General features: G+C 27.6%; 1 protein-coding gene across 1 annotated transcript in view; it reads left to right on the forward strand.

Moving 5' to 3' along the window:
• Positions 1-4,788: 4,788 nt before the first annotated feature.
• The window catches only part of LOC135931886 (glypican-6-like), a 31,960-nt gene continuing 17,207 nt past the window's right edge, over positions 4,789-19,541 (forward strand). The window contains exon 1 of the mRNA XM_065469192.1: positions 4,789-4,946. Within this exon, the coding sequence (XP_065325264.1) occupies positions 4,808-4,946 (139 nt within the window). The 5' untranslated portion in view covers positions 4,789-4,807. The remainder of the gene's footprint in view (positions 4,947-19,541) is intronic.

Here is a 19,541-nt window from a genome sequence, read left to right on the forward strand (position 1 = left end):
TAAAATATAATTTATTAAGTTTTAAAAAATTTCATTGTGTTTTTACTTATCCTTATAATAATTATTTTTCCATTTCAAATTATATCATAATATAATTTATTAAAAGTTCAGAGAAGGGGAATGCATCGGTCAGTCTCGCTCGGAATTAAATAATGAATAAATAATAACACTACATAATGGGGAGAAACTCACAAACCATAAAATAATAATTAATTTAATTTTGATGTTTCATAATAACGTATAAAAAATAATATATAATATAGTTATATAAATTTATAAAAAAGCCTAAAACTAAAACGTTACCAAGACCCCCTTCCAAACCTCTAATAATTTTATTGTTTATCTTACAAGGGTGTTTCCGGTTAAAACTGCACTCTTTCAATTTTGAAGGAAGTGTTTAAAATGATCCCCTGACTAAATAATGCTTGAATTCTTTTTAAATTTTATATTACATTTAACTTTAAGTATAATAATAATATTCAATAATATGTACATATATTATAGTACTATCATCTTTTATTTATATAGTTGGCCCATGTATAAATTTGATTGAGGAATAAAACCTATCAATGCTTACTTGACTCAATGGAGTAAATAATTCAATTTGATGATTCGGCGGATCGAATTGATATTCCATGTATTTAACTTAAGTTTTATTCAAAGTTTAAAATATGTAGCAAAATGTGTTTTGGATATTTTTTAAAAAGTGGTTCTCCTTTATAAAATTTTTTAAAAATAATTCTATTTTTTAGATTTAACACGATTCTGAGAATTCCGGTTCCTATGCTAATAAGAAATGAAATAAATGAATACTATCATAGGCATATGCCAGGATTTGCTGGGAGAAAGCCACTATTAGGGTGTTTTCTCCATAAATTTTATTCCCACTTGTAAATCCCTGATATAAATGCGCTGGACAAAAGTCCTTGGTCAAAAACACACTAGAAAAAATATCTTAGGATAAAAGGACCATCGAACAAAGTCACCGGGCAAAAGTACCTCAATTTTAAAAAGGGGATTTTTTTAAAATTTATTTTACATTATTCAGGTTGGCTTACTGCTTACCTCAACAAAAGTTTAAAATTTTATTTGATTCTTTTTTTAAATATATAAACCTACTCCCATATCTTTCAATCCTAAACCTAAACTAACCTAAAGCAGTTTACGATCTTAGTTAAGCTTAATCTGAACCCGTAATTCGATAAAACTAGTAGTATTTATTAACTGGGTTAAAATTTTATACTTAGATTAACTTGAGCCTTAAAGATTAGCCAATCTCTACTTTTTGCTTCTCTTAAATTCATATTTATTAGAAGTGTAAGTTTAATATATGAAATATTTTTAACTTTTATTATGGGCGGCCATAAGAAAAAGCATTTTACCCACGAATCAGCGAGAAAATGTCGATTTTTGTGGCCGATCAGTAAAAAATGAAAAAAGAGGCCGAATAGGAAAAAATAAAATATATGTATTATTTCTTTTTATGATATAAGTTATGATATTTTATATACTAAAATATATACAGTAATACTTGTCTAATTTAGTCAGGTTAGGGCCAATATTTTTGTCTAAATTAGACAGTTATACAATCAAGGTTAATAAATTTGATTGTGACTTAAAGTTTTGGTATCGGAGTTGCCTGAATTATTAAGAGCCCAAATTAGAGAAGTTTAACTTATATTAATTTTATTATAAAATTCGAGAAATTCACTTTAAATTTTTTTTAACTTGACAGAAATAGATAATTTTTTTTAACTTGCCATTCGTTTATTTATTTGAATAGTAGCTGATATTATATATATTATTAGTATTTTTATCTAAGATAAAATTAATAAAGCGAAAATAAAAAAAGAATTTAGGATAAAGGATTTAATTAGAGGATGTATAAAGAAGAAAATTAAAAACAAGGAAGGAGAAGGAAAGAAAGAAAGCATAAGGAGGAATGGAAGATTATTCGAGGGAAGAGATAAAACATAGATAGTTTAGTTAGAGCGAATAATTGTCAAAAAAATTATTTCGCCTTTATGAAAGCTGGACGCATCCCAAGGACTCAAATCTTGACCAGTTTTCAAATTGCGAAAGTAATTTGGTAAAAAAATTTATTTTGGGGGAGATATATAAAAAAATTGCGGAAGTTTGTGAAATAGCTCTACAACCCCCCCCCCCCCCCCCACCTTTATTAATTCTTATAATTACTTTATTTAGAAAGCAAGTAGAGTTATGTATTATTTTTCAAAATAAGTAATAGAGAATGCATGCTCGTATATTTTTTTCAAGCTTGGGGATTTATCTTTGTTAAGAAAAAATTATACCCACCTTTCCAATGCACTTAGACCATTTATTTTGGAGTATTCTCGAAAATCATAAAAATAGGGAGTGCATAATAATGTCCTCAAACAAGATATTAATATCTAGCGGTATTTTTAATATAGCGGTAGCTCGCTACTAATTTAGAAAGTAGCGAAGTAGCGCGCTACTTCTCTATTTTCAATTTTTCATAATAAATACATCTAAAAATTATTAAAATATATTTTTTATTAAATCAAAAATTATAATCCTTTTATTTTATATTTTATTTAATTTTGAAATTGAAATTGATATTTAAAAATATACATTATAAATCTAGTTATTAAAAATGTGTGAGATTGTTGAAGATAGTGAAATTTCTTTAGAAAATGAGAAAAATATAGATTATCCTTTCTTAAAATTCAAAAAATACTTTAATCTTGAAGAAAAAATTACTACTGGATATCGGTTTCGATGCAAAATTTTGCCAACCACTGGTAGACTCTATGCTAAAAGGCATTAAGAAAAGGTCAAAACTTTATTTTTATTTTCTATTATACAGTTATATAAAATGAATGATTTATTGCTTGATTAGCCATAATTTAAATTGGCTTAATTTACAACTCAATCTATAATATTAATACAAAATTAATATATTATTAATTACCTTGTGTATAATAATTATATTTTTTAAATCTTTATTTCATAATTTAATGCTATTTTAATATTTTTTTATAAATAAATCTAAATCTCAGATAAATTTAAATTTTGAAAATTAAATAGGTATTTTTCTTATTTTATAATTAATACAATCGCTTTATATAAATTAGATTTCCAGATCTGTATGATGATGATAATGTAATAGCTGCTATTAGTTTCAAGTTAAATTGGCTATACATTAATTTGACTGAATCTAAATGGCAACTTGATAGGCTGATGGTAACATTAAAAAATGCCATGCCTAACCACGATACTAATACTATAGCAAGATCGAAACCGCGGCCTTCCATAGACGATTTTTTTAAAATAACTAATAATAATATTATTGAACCTCTAGATTATTTTTTTAAATCTAAAAATACTCATTTAAATATCTTTGATGATTTTTTTCATATAAAAAGTGTGTTTATTAAATTTAATACTGCGTTGCCCTCAAGTGCTAGTACTGAACGATTATTTAGTATGGCAAAGCTTATACTTTCTAATCGTCGCTCTAGACTTGGGGATGACAGTACAAAATGTTATTATTATAAAGTGCAATATTAAATAAATTATATATATATATATATGTGTAACAAATTATAGTCATGTTTTTATACCAATATTTTATTTGTGGAAATAAAGTTATGTAAAAAATTTTTTTAAAAAAATCCAAATAGCCTAAAATAGCTAATAGCTCGCTACTCACTTGAAAACGATAGCAATAGCGCGATACTTTTAAAAGTAGTGTTTAACAACACTGCCTTAGCCTTAAAACTCATGGAACTCAAAAAAAATTTCAAATTATTTTCAAAATTACCTTTTTTTAAGGCTAACATTATCCAAATTACCTTTATTTTAACAAACATTTTTAAAATTACATTTGGTTAAAAAAAAATTTTTTTTTATTTTGAGTGGGCTCTTCCAGGGGACTCGAGCCTCTGCGTGTCACCCCCTAGTGATGTTACTGCCTATATGGAATTCTCCTTTTGTTATTATTACATATATTAATATTTAAAAAAAAAACGTAGATGTGAAAAATTATAATAAAATAATAGTAAGATACTAGATGATAGTGATTATCGACATTTTTTTTACATTTATTTACAAAATTTTGTCATGACAATTGTAGTAATGCTTTATTGTATTACAATAAGTACTGTAGAAAAATGTAATATAAATTAATAAATAAATAATAAAAAATATTTTGTGTTTTATATTATATTACGTATAATAGAAAAAAAACTAGACGTTACTACGATACATTAACTTGATTGTGTTTAAAAAATCTATTATAAATAAATAATTTTTAATTATCATTCAAAATATTTTCTCTCATTTGCATTTTTATTTTTTATGGTCTCAAAAAAAATATAAGATATAAAATTATATTATAGAAATAATTTTCTTTATTTTTACCCCACCCGAGTTTGTTTTAAAAAAATAGGAAAGAGGCAAAAAAGAAAAAAATGCTATAAAATTTCATTTTTTTTGATAATTATCGTATGTTTTATATATTTTTGGAAAAATATAATTGAAATTAAAAAAAACTAAAAAAGTCAAGATTTTGCTAAATTTATAAAATTTGTTTTAATTAGGTAAAATGACGTTATTTCAATCAGCCTAGAAGGATATCCTAAAATTTATTCAATTCAATGAATATATTATTTTAAAATAAATTAATTTAATAATAATGAAATATGATTTCATAGTTCAAGGATCTTGACATAATAGAAATTTTTTATTAAGATCAAATTGGATGCATTTGATCAACAAACTTATCTATAATATTTTGTTCTTACTCATATATCGACAAAATTCCATGGAATTTCCATCTTCATCTCAGACTATTCCAAAACATTCTGATTTGCCATATTTAGACCTTTGCGCACCATTAAAGAAATATTTCTCCCAAGAAGGTGTAGATTTATTAGACGAAATTCCAAAAAGTCCTTTTCCTGGTAAACGATATCTAATTATGATTAATATTCAACCATATTATTTAATAGTACTATAATTACATTAGAGGATCCCATATATTTAATTTTAATCATGGAATTTGCATGGGGTGGTCATAATACCAAGTGGGCATTTTGCCCACGAAGCCAAGGAAAAAATTATTAGTAACAAAATTTTGGCCAAATTAAAAATTGAGTGAAATCATTTATTTTAGGCTGTGTCGGTCAACTCATTACTTAATAAAATAGACAAAAAAGCAAAAGAAAAAATTCGCCCAATGTTTTATAAGATCACTTCATTGGTTGGTTTGGCTCTAGTTATTTTGTTTTAATATATTATAACTTAAACCTTATAAAATTTGCAATAATAAAAAAAAGATTTTTAATAAATAGAAGTCTGTTCTGCTCATTTCGCCGAAAAATATAGCAAGTTCCCCCGCCCATCACCAGCTCATTGTTTTAAAATATTTTTTTAACCCGCCCACTCTCCCCCATGTTCCAAATCTTTTACCATGCCCATCCACGTCCTATCTTAGAATGGAAGGGATAAACCCCGCTATACAGACCTCTAGTCTTGGAAGCCTACTGTTTTTTTAATTTTTTTAAAATTCATATAGCAAATTTTTTATGTGAACATTAGATTATAAATTGAAATGTATCTATTATTTACTCGTAGAATCGATGACCCAAGATTTAAGTTTCACACAGTAGGTGGAGGGGTAAAGCGCACTGTCTGAAGTTGCTTTGCCCTTTGAAACCATCTGCCACATCAAAAAAATTTAAATTAAAAAAAAATAATTAAATTCCTAAAGTTTAGAGATTGAATATAAATGTGTTCCAATTTAATTTGAAATCTATAATAAAGAAGAGCTCAAATTAGCTTTAACAAATGACCCACTTGATTTGGGTATAGCCAAAATTAACCCAGGCCTTTTTTTATTATAAAATTTCTATTTCTAAAAAAAGTTTGGAATATATTTTCTTAAAATTAAACCACTGATGAAGATGAATTTAATAAGAAGTGTGGAAGTTATTAGTATTTATAAAGAAAGTTATCTCATCAACTCCTATCTGATTTCTCTAATCCTCACTACGCCTCTAAATATGTCAACATTCTTAATTAATTAAACTTCAATATTTTTGATCCTGAGATTACAACTTCTCCACCAACTATGAATCTAACAAGATGAATTAACAAAAGAAGTGACTTATTATTTTAGTTTTCTTCTCTGTCATAAAGAAAGTTATCTCATCAACTCCTATCTGATTTCTCTAATCCTCACTACGCCTCTAAATTGTCAACAATCTTAATTAATTAAACTTCAATATTTTTGATCCTGAGATTACAACTTCTCCACCAACTATGAATCTAACAAGATGAATTAACAAAAGAAGTGACTTATTATTTTAGTTTTCTTCTCTGTCATAAAAAAAGAGTATCTCCTATCACTTTATCATTATTTTTAAAGATAAATGCTTATCTAGAAACTGTCGATCATTTTTGAAGCATCGCTGAATACAAATCAGTCGGTGACACGCCATACAGTAATCAATTAGGGTTTAAAATTAGGATTCTGTTACAATCACATAATTTAACTGAATTCTTATTGGGTACTAAAATATATATTATGAATAAATGACAATTTTAAATATCTCGTTCGAATTAATAATTTTTAAAAATTTGAATATCAACATTTTAGGTTTTTTTAGTACATCGTCATTTATAATATATAACTATGCACATTTTTTTATTTAATTAATTCACCCCAACATGTTAATTGCTGGCAATTTAAATATAAGAAAAGAAGTTAAAGCACGATATCCGAAAAATTCTTTTTGTTTAACAAATAATCCTTGTTTTTTAAAATATTACGATAATTTACTAGTTTTGAATTTGTTAAAAAAAATCGAAATAAATTTTATATTTAATTTAAATGTCCGATTTATTACTAGTTGATTGCATATTCATTTGTATTAGTTGAAATTACATGCCTAAGCAATTGAACTTTTTTTTGATATGTTTAATGCTTATTTTTCTGATTGAGAGTTTATTTGAGTTTCTTAGCGCATTTGGGCCCTGAGATTCTTTTTAAAAGTTCCAAAATGCGCGGACAAAAGACACATAAAAACACTGGTAAAATTATCCCATTTTTTTATAAACTTTTGATTGAAAATGAATTATTTAAAAAAAGTAACTATTCTTAGAATAACCTTTCTTTTAAAATGCAAATCGCGCAATTTTAGGGGAGACTCAGAGTTTACTATCTAATTCTTTTCAACATAGAATTAAATTTGAAATATTTTTTAACAACTTAGACATCTCACATACTTACTATAGTATTACCCAAATTCAATCAAAAACGACTACCTAAAATTTCTCATGGCACATCATTTTCGCAAATGTAACTCAAGGTCACTTTTTTAAAATAAGTATTAAAAAATCACCTTTATTTTCTTCCATTTCAGAATGACAGGATCAAAAATTGATGATTAAATAAAATTAAAGCTAATGTATCATCAGGGCCCCCAATAAATTCCCCCCACCCCCACCATCCTTCCTAAGAAATATTGTGGATATTTCGTTTTTTGCCATTTTCATACACTTAGAAGGGAGTGCAATAAAAAATATATTGCATAATGATTAATATTATCCAAGTTATTACCAATTATTTATATTCGATATATACACTTTAGAATTATACGTAAATAATTTAGTCCCCCCCCCCCCCACCTCAGTGATATTTTTTTTGTACGACGATCCCATATATTAATCAGAAACCTGCAGAGGTCAGAATTGTAGGCCCCACTCGAGATTTTTTAGTATTTCCAATTTTAAGTCTGTCTCCCCCTCCCCCGAGATTTGTAGGAAATTTTTTTAGCTCGGCTAGGATTTTTTATTTGATCACTTTTGCCCGGCCCAAAATTTTTTAAAATTTTGTTTGTTTTAAATAATTTTGCCATTTGTTTCAGGTAAACGTCCCATTGTATGATTTTCCAACTTACTAATAAATATAATTTTTTTTATTAAATCTACCAGTCCCGGATTTTAAAATCATAACATTTCTCGGCTTGGACATGTCTCTTATATTATCATTTTAATTGTTTTTAAGAATCGTCTTATTATCATAATATTCTAGAATATACTTAGACCTGTGCACCAACGGCAATTTTCTTCACGGCAGAAAAGCTGTTGATTATAGGGCCGTCAGATCCCGATTAAGGCGACGGCGTGGCGTGTAAAATTTTTAAAATGCTATTTTATTCATATCAGAGACCTGTAGAAACATGAGTTGCACGGCCAGTCGGGATTTCTTTTAAATAAAAATTTTTCTCGGGACAAGTATTGCCCGATATTCCGCTTTTGTCGTAATTTCCCGATTTTTTACTTTCGCCAAAACACGCCTCGATTGATTTACGCTTTCTCCCGATTTTCCTAAAAAAAATTTTCCCGATTTTTTATTTATTTTTTAAAATATAAAATAAAAAGCTTAACCAGAAACTGACGCCATCATTTTTTATTTTAATTCAATCATACATTTAAAAAGGCATCTTATTTTTGTTTTTTTTATCCATAGAAAGGAAAAAACAAAGAATTCTAAAAAAAAATTATATAATTAAATGCTCAGATTCTGATGATGAAAATATTTCTTAAGTAAATATGAAGTAAGTATTTTATATAATTTTTAGAAATCAATCTACATAATATGGTATTTTAGAAGTAAGAAATTTATTATAAATTTTAACATTTTTATATAGCCTTAATTGATTAATTAAATGATTTCATGATATTTCATTTTTTTTCCAAATACAACATTCAAAAATGTAAATCGAAATCCAAAATAACTGGATAGATTTATTAATGGGTCAGAGAAGATAAAGAATATAGCTTAAATGCAATTTGTATAATATGCAATATAACATTTGTTATCAGCCGGAGGAGTCCATGTTGTAAAAAAAACCTTCAACAAGACAAGAACATATTTCCAATTTAAAAAATGATGGAATTAGCTTTGAATGAAAATATTATGCCTATGTCATACAATTTACAATGCAGAAAGAGGGGCATGCTTCATTATCAAATAAAATGTATGCCGGATTCAGTAGACCCACAAACGGTATCTGTTTTAAAGAAAATTATAGATTCTAAAGATATCGAAAGGTTCGAACTTCTAAGACAACTTTAAAAGTAGGAATTCGTTGCTTTAAATATATCAGAGACCTGCAGAAGTACCATTTGCACGGCCCGGCCTGGATTTTTTTTCAAAATTTTTTTCGACCCGCCCGGAGTTTTTAAAAAATATTTTTCAGTACTTTTTTTTCAAAGAACATTGAGCCAAATTTTGAAAAATATGCAATATTATATTCTCAAACGCTAATTCAGAGCGTATATTTAGTTTAATAAAAAATTAAAGGCGGAAAGATCGTAATTAGTTATATTTATCCGCTTTAGAAAGCAGAATTAATGATCAAACATAATTTTAACTATACTTGTAAGAATTTTAATGAATATGTAACAAAAAGTACAAAATTAATTATATCTTCTGAAAAATATATATACTGATTTTTTTAATAATCTATTAATTTTATGGCGAGTGTTAGCAAGCTTTTGTCGAAAAAAGATTCCTTAGTCTTGATCAGTCTTCGCTAATTCGTTTCCCTAATTCTTTAAAAAAGTATTGATAAGAATGGAGCAGGCTATGGGTATGAATGAGTAAGAAGCGTCGATGAAGCTATATTTGATGATTTTTCGGGTTTCTATAAGGGCGTGAGCATCGACGTTGTGGCTATATATCAATGCAGGTGAAGTCCAGGGTTTCCATGTCTCACCCCATCAGCGGGAGACTCCCGCAATTTTTTAGTTTACACGCAGACATCTTTCTCCCGCAAAATTACCGCAATTGGAAATCTCCCGCAAAAATCTACCGCAATTATTTAATTTCTCCCGCAATTTTTTATAAAAGTATTTTAACGTTTTAATATATAAATAATGATTTTGAGAGACATTAATTGATTATTTTTATATTTTTAAAATAAATTTTAAATATTTATTCGAAAAACATGTCTAATTTGTAAATTTCTTTCTATCCTGTTTTATTTTTATCCAATAATAAATCAACATCATTTCATTTATATAAGTCAGTACAGGGGAGTATATCAACATGATTGCAACACAAAAATAGCCTCAAAAATAATAAATAATACAGATGCAACTACATTTGCGGAAATCGTATACATCTATCATGTAGTTCTACATTCACAGAGCTATATCATCACAATGTGGGTCGAATCTTTTTCTCATGATATTTAACGACTCCAATATAAGTGCAAACCTTACTTGTGGTAGAGCAAAAATGAGCAAGGCTATCACAAGTGTTTTAGAACCTGAATCCTAGAGGTCAATTCTAGATGATTTGAAAGATGGGCATCCATATGCAATAGATGCATCTAATAAGGGAAATAGTAAAACATTTCCCTCGTTCCTTCGCTATTTCAACAAGAATAAGAACATTTCAATAAAACTGTTAAAATTATTTCCTCGGATACTGAAAAATCCAACGATGTAGCTAGCCACATAATGGTAAATATAGCTGAGGGTAATGAGTTACATATCAGCTTTCTGCGCTGATAATGCCTGTGAATTTTGGCAAAGATCAAAATGTATTTACCTAATTGAGGCAGCACAATAATGAATTAATACGAATTGGCTGTATATGCCATATGCTATATAATTCTTGCAAGAAGGCAATGACTGTACTATCTGTGGATGTCGAAATAATTGTGATAAAATGTTTTAACGAATTTAGTTCATCAACTAAAAGAGTTAATGAAGTGGTCTGACTTAAAATGGTGTGAGTTGTTTGCGATATATACCTATCAGGTGGTTGTCATTAATACCTGCCATCGATAGAATTTTAAAATATTACAAACCCTTAAAAAAATACTTTTTAAATAAAGATTTTAAAAGCTGTGCTAAAATTTTGAAAATTTTTTTCGAGTATGAAATAGCAGAAGCATATTTGGTTCATTTCACATGTAGGAAATCTACTTCATGCAGTTAATATTCAGTTGCAATCAGAATATTCTTTATTAAAAAAGATTCACAAAATCATGCTACAGCTCTGTTCATCTCTACAGTTAAAAATTGATAATAAATTTTATGGCGCTATTGCTAAAAATATTATATTAAATGTTCAAATAACACTCTAATTAATACATTTTTAAATGAAGCAATTTTTATTAAGACAATTTTATAATATTTACAATCAAAATTTGATTTTAATAATTCTATTTACTAATGTATAAATATTATGACCTTGGAACAGAAACCATTAATTGATGGTTTTTATAATTTAGTAAATATATTAAAAATACTGAAAGACATTGATGCCTTGTTTGAGGAGATTGTAATTCTTTTATAGGTAGAATTTTTTCGTAATAATCCCCATGCTTGAAAAAAATATGCGAGTATGTCTTCTCCTTACCTCATTCTAATGCCTCATCCTAGCGCATTTTTAGCCTGATAAGAATTGCCTGGAAAAATGAGAGAAATCGGATTGCTTTAACAACATTAGAGGCCTAATGGTTAAACAAATATATAATATGACATGCCAGGAATTTTATAAATATCTCAATAACGACGGTAAACATTTAGTTCTATTATTTAAATCTCAAATAAAATATAATTAAGTTTTAGCAATTGGCGCCATAAAATTTATTGTTAATTTTTAACTGTAAAGATGAACACATCTGTAGCATAATTTTGTGAATCTTTGTTAAGATTCTTCTGATTGCAACTACACATTAACAGCATGTAGTAGATTTCTTACATGTAAAATCATTCCTAAATATATCTCTGCCATTCATTATTGGAAAAATTTTTCAAAATGTTAGGACAGTTTTTATAATTTTTATTTAAGAAATATTTTTTTAAAGGTTTATAAAATTTTAAAATTTAATCGATGGCGGGTATTAGGAACATATCGCAACCAACATTGTGCTGACTCAATTCTGTAAATACACTCTGTTTTTACAAATTCACTGAGGCACTATCAGATCAGAAAGCTGACATGCAATTTATTGATAATCTCGAATCTGCTATATTTACCATTATATGGTTAGCTATGTCTTTGGATTTTTCACTATTTGATGGGAAAAAATTTAATAGTTTTATTGAAACGACCTTAATTTTGTTGAAATAGCCGAGGATCAAGGAAAATATTTTAATATTCCCCTTATTAGATGCATCTGTTAGAATTGCATATGTATGCCCATCTTTCAAATCATCAAGAATTGACCTCCTAGATTTAGGTCCTAAAACATTGATGATAGCCTTGCTCATTTTTGTTCTACAGGTATAGTTTTCATTTATATTAGAGTCGTTAAATATTATGGGAAAAAGATTTTACCAACATTGTGATTGTAAGTATCTCTGTGAATGTTGCACTACAAGATTGATTAAAATTGCCGCAACTGTAGTTACATCTGTATTATTTCTTATTTTTGGAGTACCTTATTATATATTTAAACGTGATACGTGATAATTAAGCACCTATCCCTATAATGTTATGCACATACACACGGTAGATTTCCAATTGCGGTCGTTTTGCGGGACATTCACATAAAATATATTTTAATTGTAAAATTAAAATCGTTTTTATAAATAAAATTTTATCTTGTTTACATTCTTTTATATTTAAAAAAGATCGTTGGTTTTTTTTATAAATTAATATATTTTAATAAATCAAGACGTAATAATTAAGTCCCGCAAAATTTTTTTTTAGAATTTTTATATTTCTACCGCAATTTTCATATTTCTCCCGTAATTTGAAAATTTTGACCTGGCAACCCTGATGAAGTCTCAAACCAGAAACTGACACCTTGACAAAGGAATTAAGGCCATTCCATCCTAACGTTTCATCTGAATATTAAAATTAATAAAATATAAATTGTAGTGTGGAGCAAATCAAATTATTATGAAAACCTTAAAATAAAAATACTCTAAGGCTAGAAAGTATTCATGGTGTCAACAAGAGCCCTATAAATAACATGTCAAATAAAAAAGGGAAACCATCTTTAAAACTTTTCAATATCTTATCTAGTTGACGAATTATTCACATTTATAAATTCATTCAGAGAGTCTGTAGAATTTCTTTCTCTCAAAAGGGATCAACAGTTAATTTAGGGTTATTTTTGAGTAGTGTGATAGAAACAAATATACAAATCAAGGAATCTGAATCTCATATATCATTTGTCTTAAAAAAAGCAAAAAACATAGTTTTCCAATTACCGAACTGCAAGTAATTTATTATATAATTATTTTTTATTTAACATTATCAAAATAAATATTTATTCAAAATATTTTGCGGAATAGATAGTAGCGAAACTATTTGATCCTGCCTAAAAAAGATCTTAAAATTGTTTCAGAATATTTAAATACGAATTTTCCAACATCATTGCAATTTTTTTAGACACTTAAAACTTATAAAGTATCATAGAATGCGGAGAGTGAGATTCAAGTTGAAGATGGGCAAACAAAATATTTTCAAGCAAAGACTATACTAACACTAGCAATCTAGAGCAATAACGCCATATTTTATTCGGCCAACATACTACAAGAACAGGATCCACTAATCTATTGGGAGAAAAAGCAACTGGAACTTTCAAGACTTGCTAATTTAGGCAGGAAAGTACATTGTATACCTGCAACTAGCACGTCTAGCGAAATAATGTTCTCCATCGCTAGATTAATACTCAATGCCAAAATAATCCCTTTATGCCCCATCAATCTATACAAAATAATATTTTCATACAAGCATAACTTATCTAAATTTGATATCTAATTTATTTATATTTCTTACTTTATATTTTGTTGAATTCTAAATTTTTATATAAATTTGTTTTAATAAAAATCGATAGAATATTACAGATATTATAAGAAACCCTGAATTAGAAGGCCTCGTCTATTTCGGAAAATGAGAAATACATAAATTTATTTATGATGGGACAGGTTTTCGGGAAATTCACCGAGTAAGTGTGTCACTAAGCTAATTAATTTATTATAGATTGGGGTTTAAATGAGATTTAAATATACTTTTTTTGATAATAATAGTTAATTTGGGTAGGATTGGTTAATGTAATGTCAAAATTTACTTCAAATCAATTAAAAACTCGATTGTACATTTTGTTTAAAGGCTTATAAAGTATTAATTTCAAAAATTTAATTTATAATAGGAATCGGGATGAATGATCGTTTTCTCGTTTTTCTTAAATCACATATAATAACTTAAGCTTAATATAGATGAATAATCGGTTCAGGAACCGAGATTAATTTGAATAAGATTTCTAGCCTTTAGGATCTGGAATCTTAATTTAAAAAAATTAAATTTATCGGCCCCATCTTAAATAACCTTGTATTATAAAGATTTTAATTATTTATATTAGTATTTCCTTTTTATTCCTAGGAATATTTTTCTCTCTAAAAAAATAACGTCCTATAGGAATCCAGTTAATATACCCTAGTGTTGTTAATAGGTTCGATTATTTTAAATTAAAATTTTGGCCAAAATAATATTACGCAAGCCTCGAGAATTAGTTAATAGATCCAAATTTTCTGCCATCTATGAGTAAAATTTCCAGGATTGCGTAATACTTTTTGGTTAAAATATTGGGCTAGGCATTTTTAAAAAATGGATTCGTTTAACAATAATAAATAAGGTGACAAGGAACCTATTTTTAACTGTCTATTCCTACACAAAATATCCAAACTCTTATCATATATAAAGATTGACCACCTCCCACTTGATGACCAAAACCGCTTTGAGTGATCAATATATGGAGGCTTAATTATATAGTATTTATCTTCTCTAATCTTTTTTAGTTTATTATTGTAATTTTTTTAAAAGGAAGATAAAATAATATTTTATTAAAATAAAAGTGATGGGATAATATAAATTATTATTATCAAATTTTTTTATATGTAACAACCGTAATTTGATATTTTTATTTAATGTAATACATTAAAAAAATAAAATATATTATTATATAAAAAATCCCTAATAAAATGTAAGATTTCAGGGAAATTAATTAAAAAGAAGCATATGCTTATATCATAATAGTATTCATTATTTTTAAATAATATTGCATTTATATTTAACAAACTAATGGGGATTATTTACCCCCAAACTTATATATGATTTAATAATCTAGTTCCAGTGCCTACCACTAATGTTCTCACCCAGCCCGGGAAAATTTTTTAAAACCATATAAAAAATAATAATTCATGGAAGAGAGCACTCATGTGTTTTTATTTAGCAGATCAGTCATATTAGAATGTGATTATTCAACTATTGACAAATAATATTCATAAACCTCTAAGCCAACGCGGAGGTCTCTGATGGAAATACAAAATAAATCCAATTATAAAATCAATACTGATATGAATGTTAAGTTTTACAAAACCCCCTCCCCTTTTGATTTTACCCTCTAAAACTTTAATGCCTCAATCGCATCGTACCCATTCGTGGGAGCAGGGATATAATAGACCTCTTTCACTCTCCTGGAATTTTTTTTTAAAGAAATATTAAATTTGTATAATATAATTGTTATTAATTATGATTGCATATTTTTTAAATTATAATTATATTTGAATAAAAATTTAATTTTACTGAAAGTTTTTTTATTATAAATTAAGATTTGACTTTTATTATATACCTACTACGAATAGAGTAATTGCATTATTCGTACGAATAGAATAATTCCTCATTTTATTTAAAAAAAATAAAAAATATATTTAAAAAATACGTGAGGAGGTGCCATTAGGTTATGACACCGTGGATTGATATTACAAATTTCCATTGAAATTCGCTGACATAAATAAAAACCTTCCCGAGAATCACCCGAAGATAAGCGCATTTTTTGGCCGAGGGCTTTAAAGAAATCCCGAACTCTGGGTCCAAAAGCATCGATTGTGTCAGAAACAATGGGGGGTTGAAATGATATTAGGAATGTTAATATAAATTTCCGCTCTAACTAAAGAATTGGAGCTAAAGGATGGTGCAAATCAATCAATTCATGCCCGGGCTATCGGGATTCCCTTGCTCCATGGAAAAAATGTCATTCCTTTAGGCCTGATATTGTCCCCGAGATTAAGACCTACACGTTCCAAAGTTGATGGAATATTAGCTGAACGGAGAGATCTAGCAATAATCGAATTTACTACTTATGATGTGGATGGTGGCCGATGGAGAAGCAGCAGTCAAGAGGGTGGTAGTCTAGACTATAATATTTTTTGTGGGTTAGCCGTTTCAAAAATCGAGCTGTATTAATTTTTAAACACGGCCCAGCCCATTTATTTATTCACTATTTTTTTTATCAATCTTTTTATTTTAATTAATTTATATCACTGGACTAACTTAAGAGCCCTCCAAGTTGAAGCCTAAAAAGTATAAAAAATTCCAGCCTAAAAAATTGAGCCAAGTCGAGTTAGCGCCAAAAAATAAATCATTGCACCCGGTGGCTGAATTATTGATGAATGTAGGATTTTGAAGTAACGAGTGTCTTTATTTTACATTTTAAGATTTAATGTTTGGATCTTTTGAATATTCATAGGCATTTGACGACAAGCAAGGCTGAAATAATTGAAAAATTAGCTCCATCTCAACGAAAATTGGATTTTACATTGTAAATATATAACATAGCAAATACAATTATTCCTAAGAAACTTTTTGTATATTAATTCATATTTCTAACATTTAAATTTTTTATACTTATATATAAATTTTAAGGCTCAAAAAATTCAAATTTCTATTTTGGGTCATTTAAGTGATTCTTTACATATAATTTTTTTTATAATTCACATTAATTTAAAATTGTGTATTAGAAATAGTTATTAGTCCTAATAAATTTATGCTTGATATTTTTAAAAAACATTAATATTTCTTAAAAAATTTTATTATCCCCCCCCCCCCCCCCCACGACCAAATTCCTGCGTACGCGCCTGACAACCAGTATAAAATTAGAATTTAACATAGATTTGCGACGACAAAAGATCACATTTTGTTTTTTTATTCGATCGTGTAATAAATTTCTCTAATTAATTCCTCTAAAAAAATCGATAAAAGGCTAAATATACTCCCATTTTAAAAGAAATACTACAACATTAAAATGGTTTAAAAATTATAAAGATATATATAAATACAACAAAATCGATACGAACGACCAATCATTTAAATGTAAACGTCTTTTTTCCAATTTATTTTTTCTCACTGATTTCTTGTAGCATGCATAAATATAAGGCAATTATAGTCGTTTTCACAATGCGTTAACCCCCCCCCCCCCCCCCCCATCATCAACGGGAAAATAAATATTGTTTTTTATAATTAGGACTAATAACTATTTCTAATACACAATTTTAAATTAATGTGAATTATAAAAAAATTATATGTAAAGAATCACTTAAATGACCCAAAATAGAAATTTGAATTTTTTGAGCCTTTAAAATTTATATATAAGTATAAAAAATTTAAATGTTAGAAATATAGATTAATATACAAAAAGTTTCTTAGGAATAATTGTATTTGCTATGTTATATATTTACAATGTAAAATCCAATTTTCGTTGAGATGGAGCTAATTTTTCAATTATTTCAGTCTTGCTTGTTGTCAAATGCCTATGAATATTCAAAAGATCCAAACCTTTCAATCTACTAAGTTGTACTTCTTGGTATGTTTTTCAGAGACCTGCAAGGTCGGCCCCGGGCCGGACAGTATTTTAATTTATTTAAATATACCCGGGCCGGGCCCGAAATTTTTAAAAAAACACACCCGGACTGAGCCTGAATTTTTTTAAAAAACACCAAGACCGGGCCTGAAATTTTTAAAAAAAAATCCGGGCCGTGCTCTGCAAATGGTACTTCTGCAGGGCTCTGTTATTCTTCTTAAAAAAGAGAATGTTCTCTCATTAGTTTAAAACATAGTTATTCAGCTAATAAGGCATCATAAGATACTTTAACATCTTCATGATAAAAATCCAACAAATATTTTTTTTTCTATCACCATCCGAAAAAGGTTGGGAAGGCATTTATGGAAGTAATATTTGCAAATTAGTAAGGGGTGTATGATGAATTAAAAACCATTCATTTATTTGGGTTATAAATGTATCTGTATCTAAGATATACTCTTCTACTGATCCTATATTAATGTTTTAACTATGAGCTTGCCTTGCTGCAAGTCGAGGGAGACAAATATTAAACACGCATAGCTCTGTTTTGACTTAACAATAACATTTAAAATATGAAATTCATAATTTCCTTGAGTTCTAATAAAATGCTCTCCGCTATTCTCATTCATAATCAAGTCAATGTCATGTTTTTGAAAAGTAATACATAAAATAGTTGTATAATTAAATAATACATTCTAATGAGAAATTTTTTTGGAATAAGCATTGAATCCAATAATTTTCTTGCTTCTGAGAAAATATTTCTTTCAGGCCATTGTGATATTTCAGTAATAGCAAATACTCGGCTCTTCTGTTACTGCTTGATGGCGGAGACTCCATCTCGTTGGACAAAGTTGCAATTTCTTTCTCCCTGTTGGACAAGAAGTTTCAGAAATAATTATTATTTGACTAGAAATTTGAAAATGGTAGATAAATATTACGCCACTAAAAATTTGAAAATAATAAGTAAATATTAGGCCGGAAAACTAGAAATCGAAATTAATTGATAAAATAACTTAGTTGATGAATGTGATAATAAATGTAATTAAATATATATTTAATATGAGATAGGAATAAATATTAACAAATATAAATTAATATAAACAATAATATTTTTGAAAAATATATCCGGCATCTGCATTTTTTGGCTTGGGGGGGAGGAGATTTGTCCCCCTGCCCCCCCCCCGCTGTGTACGCGCCTGCTGGTTGTCAATATCGTGCTTTAAAATTATTACCATAAATCAAAGGTTTACCTATATCAAGTATCTGCCAATACTGATACTTATTTCGATACACAAATTTTATTTATTTCACATTCCCTTCTCTCCTTATTAGGTTGGGATTACAGTTAAAGGTTAGTATAATTTGCTTATAGAGCAAAAATAATTATTCAAAAAAAAATCCCCATTTAAGGGAATTTTTGTTTTGAATAATTATAAATCCTGATTATAAATTTTCTCTTATCGATTGACAATTTTCATTTAATTTATAGTTGCTTTTCAAAATAAATAGATTTATTTATGGTCACATTGTGTGTATGAACCCAGCGTTGGGCCTATTTTTATAAATCTGTCCGGTATTCCTTTTAATAATTTCGAATTGTACTGTAAGTACAACCGGTGTCTATAATTAGCCTCATACAAAAGTTATTAATATTTAGCTTAATAAATAATATGATTTCATATTTGGGTTATGACCTAAAGTTGACTAGTGTGATTAAATCTGATCCATAGGGACTTTTAATATTTAAAAAATTCTATAATCAAATCTTTGAAGTAGATCCAACCCGCGTTAAAAACAGGCTCTGGTTAATAAGTTCCGATAATCTAAACTCGAACAGTTTGGCTCAGGACCAGATACTATTTTATAACTAAACTATATTCT

This window comes from Gordionus sp. m RMFG-2023, chromosome 1 (assembly GCF_954871325.1).
Source record: "Gordionus sp. m RMFG-2023 chromosome 1, tfGorSpeb1-WG-v2, whole genome shotgun sequence".
NCBI lineage: Eukaryota > Metazoa > Nematomorpha > Gordioida > Chordodea > Parachordodidae > Gordionus > Gordionus sp. m RMFG-2023.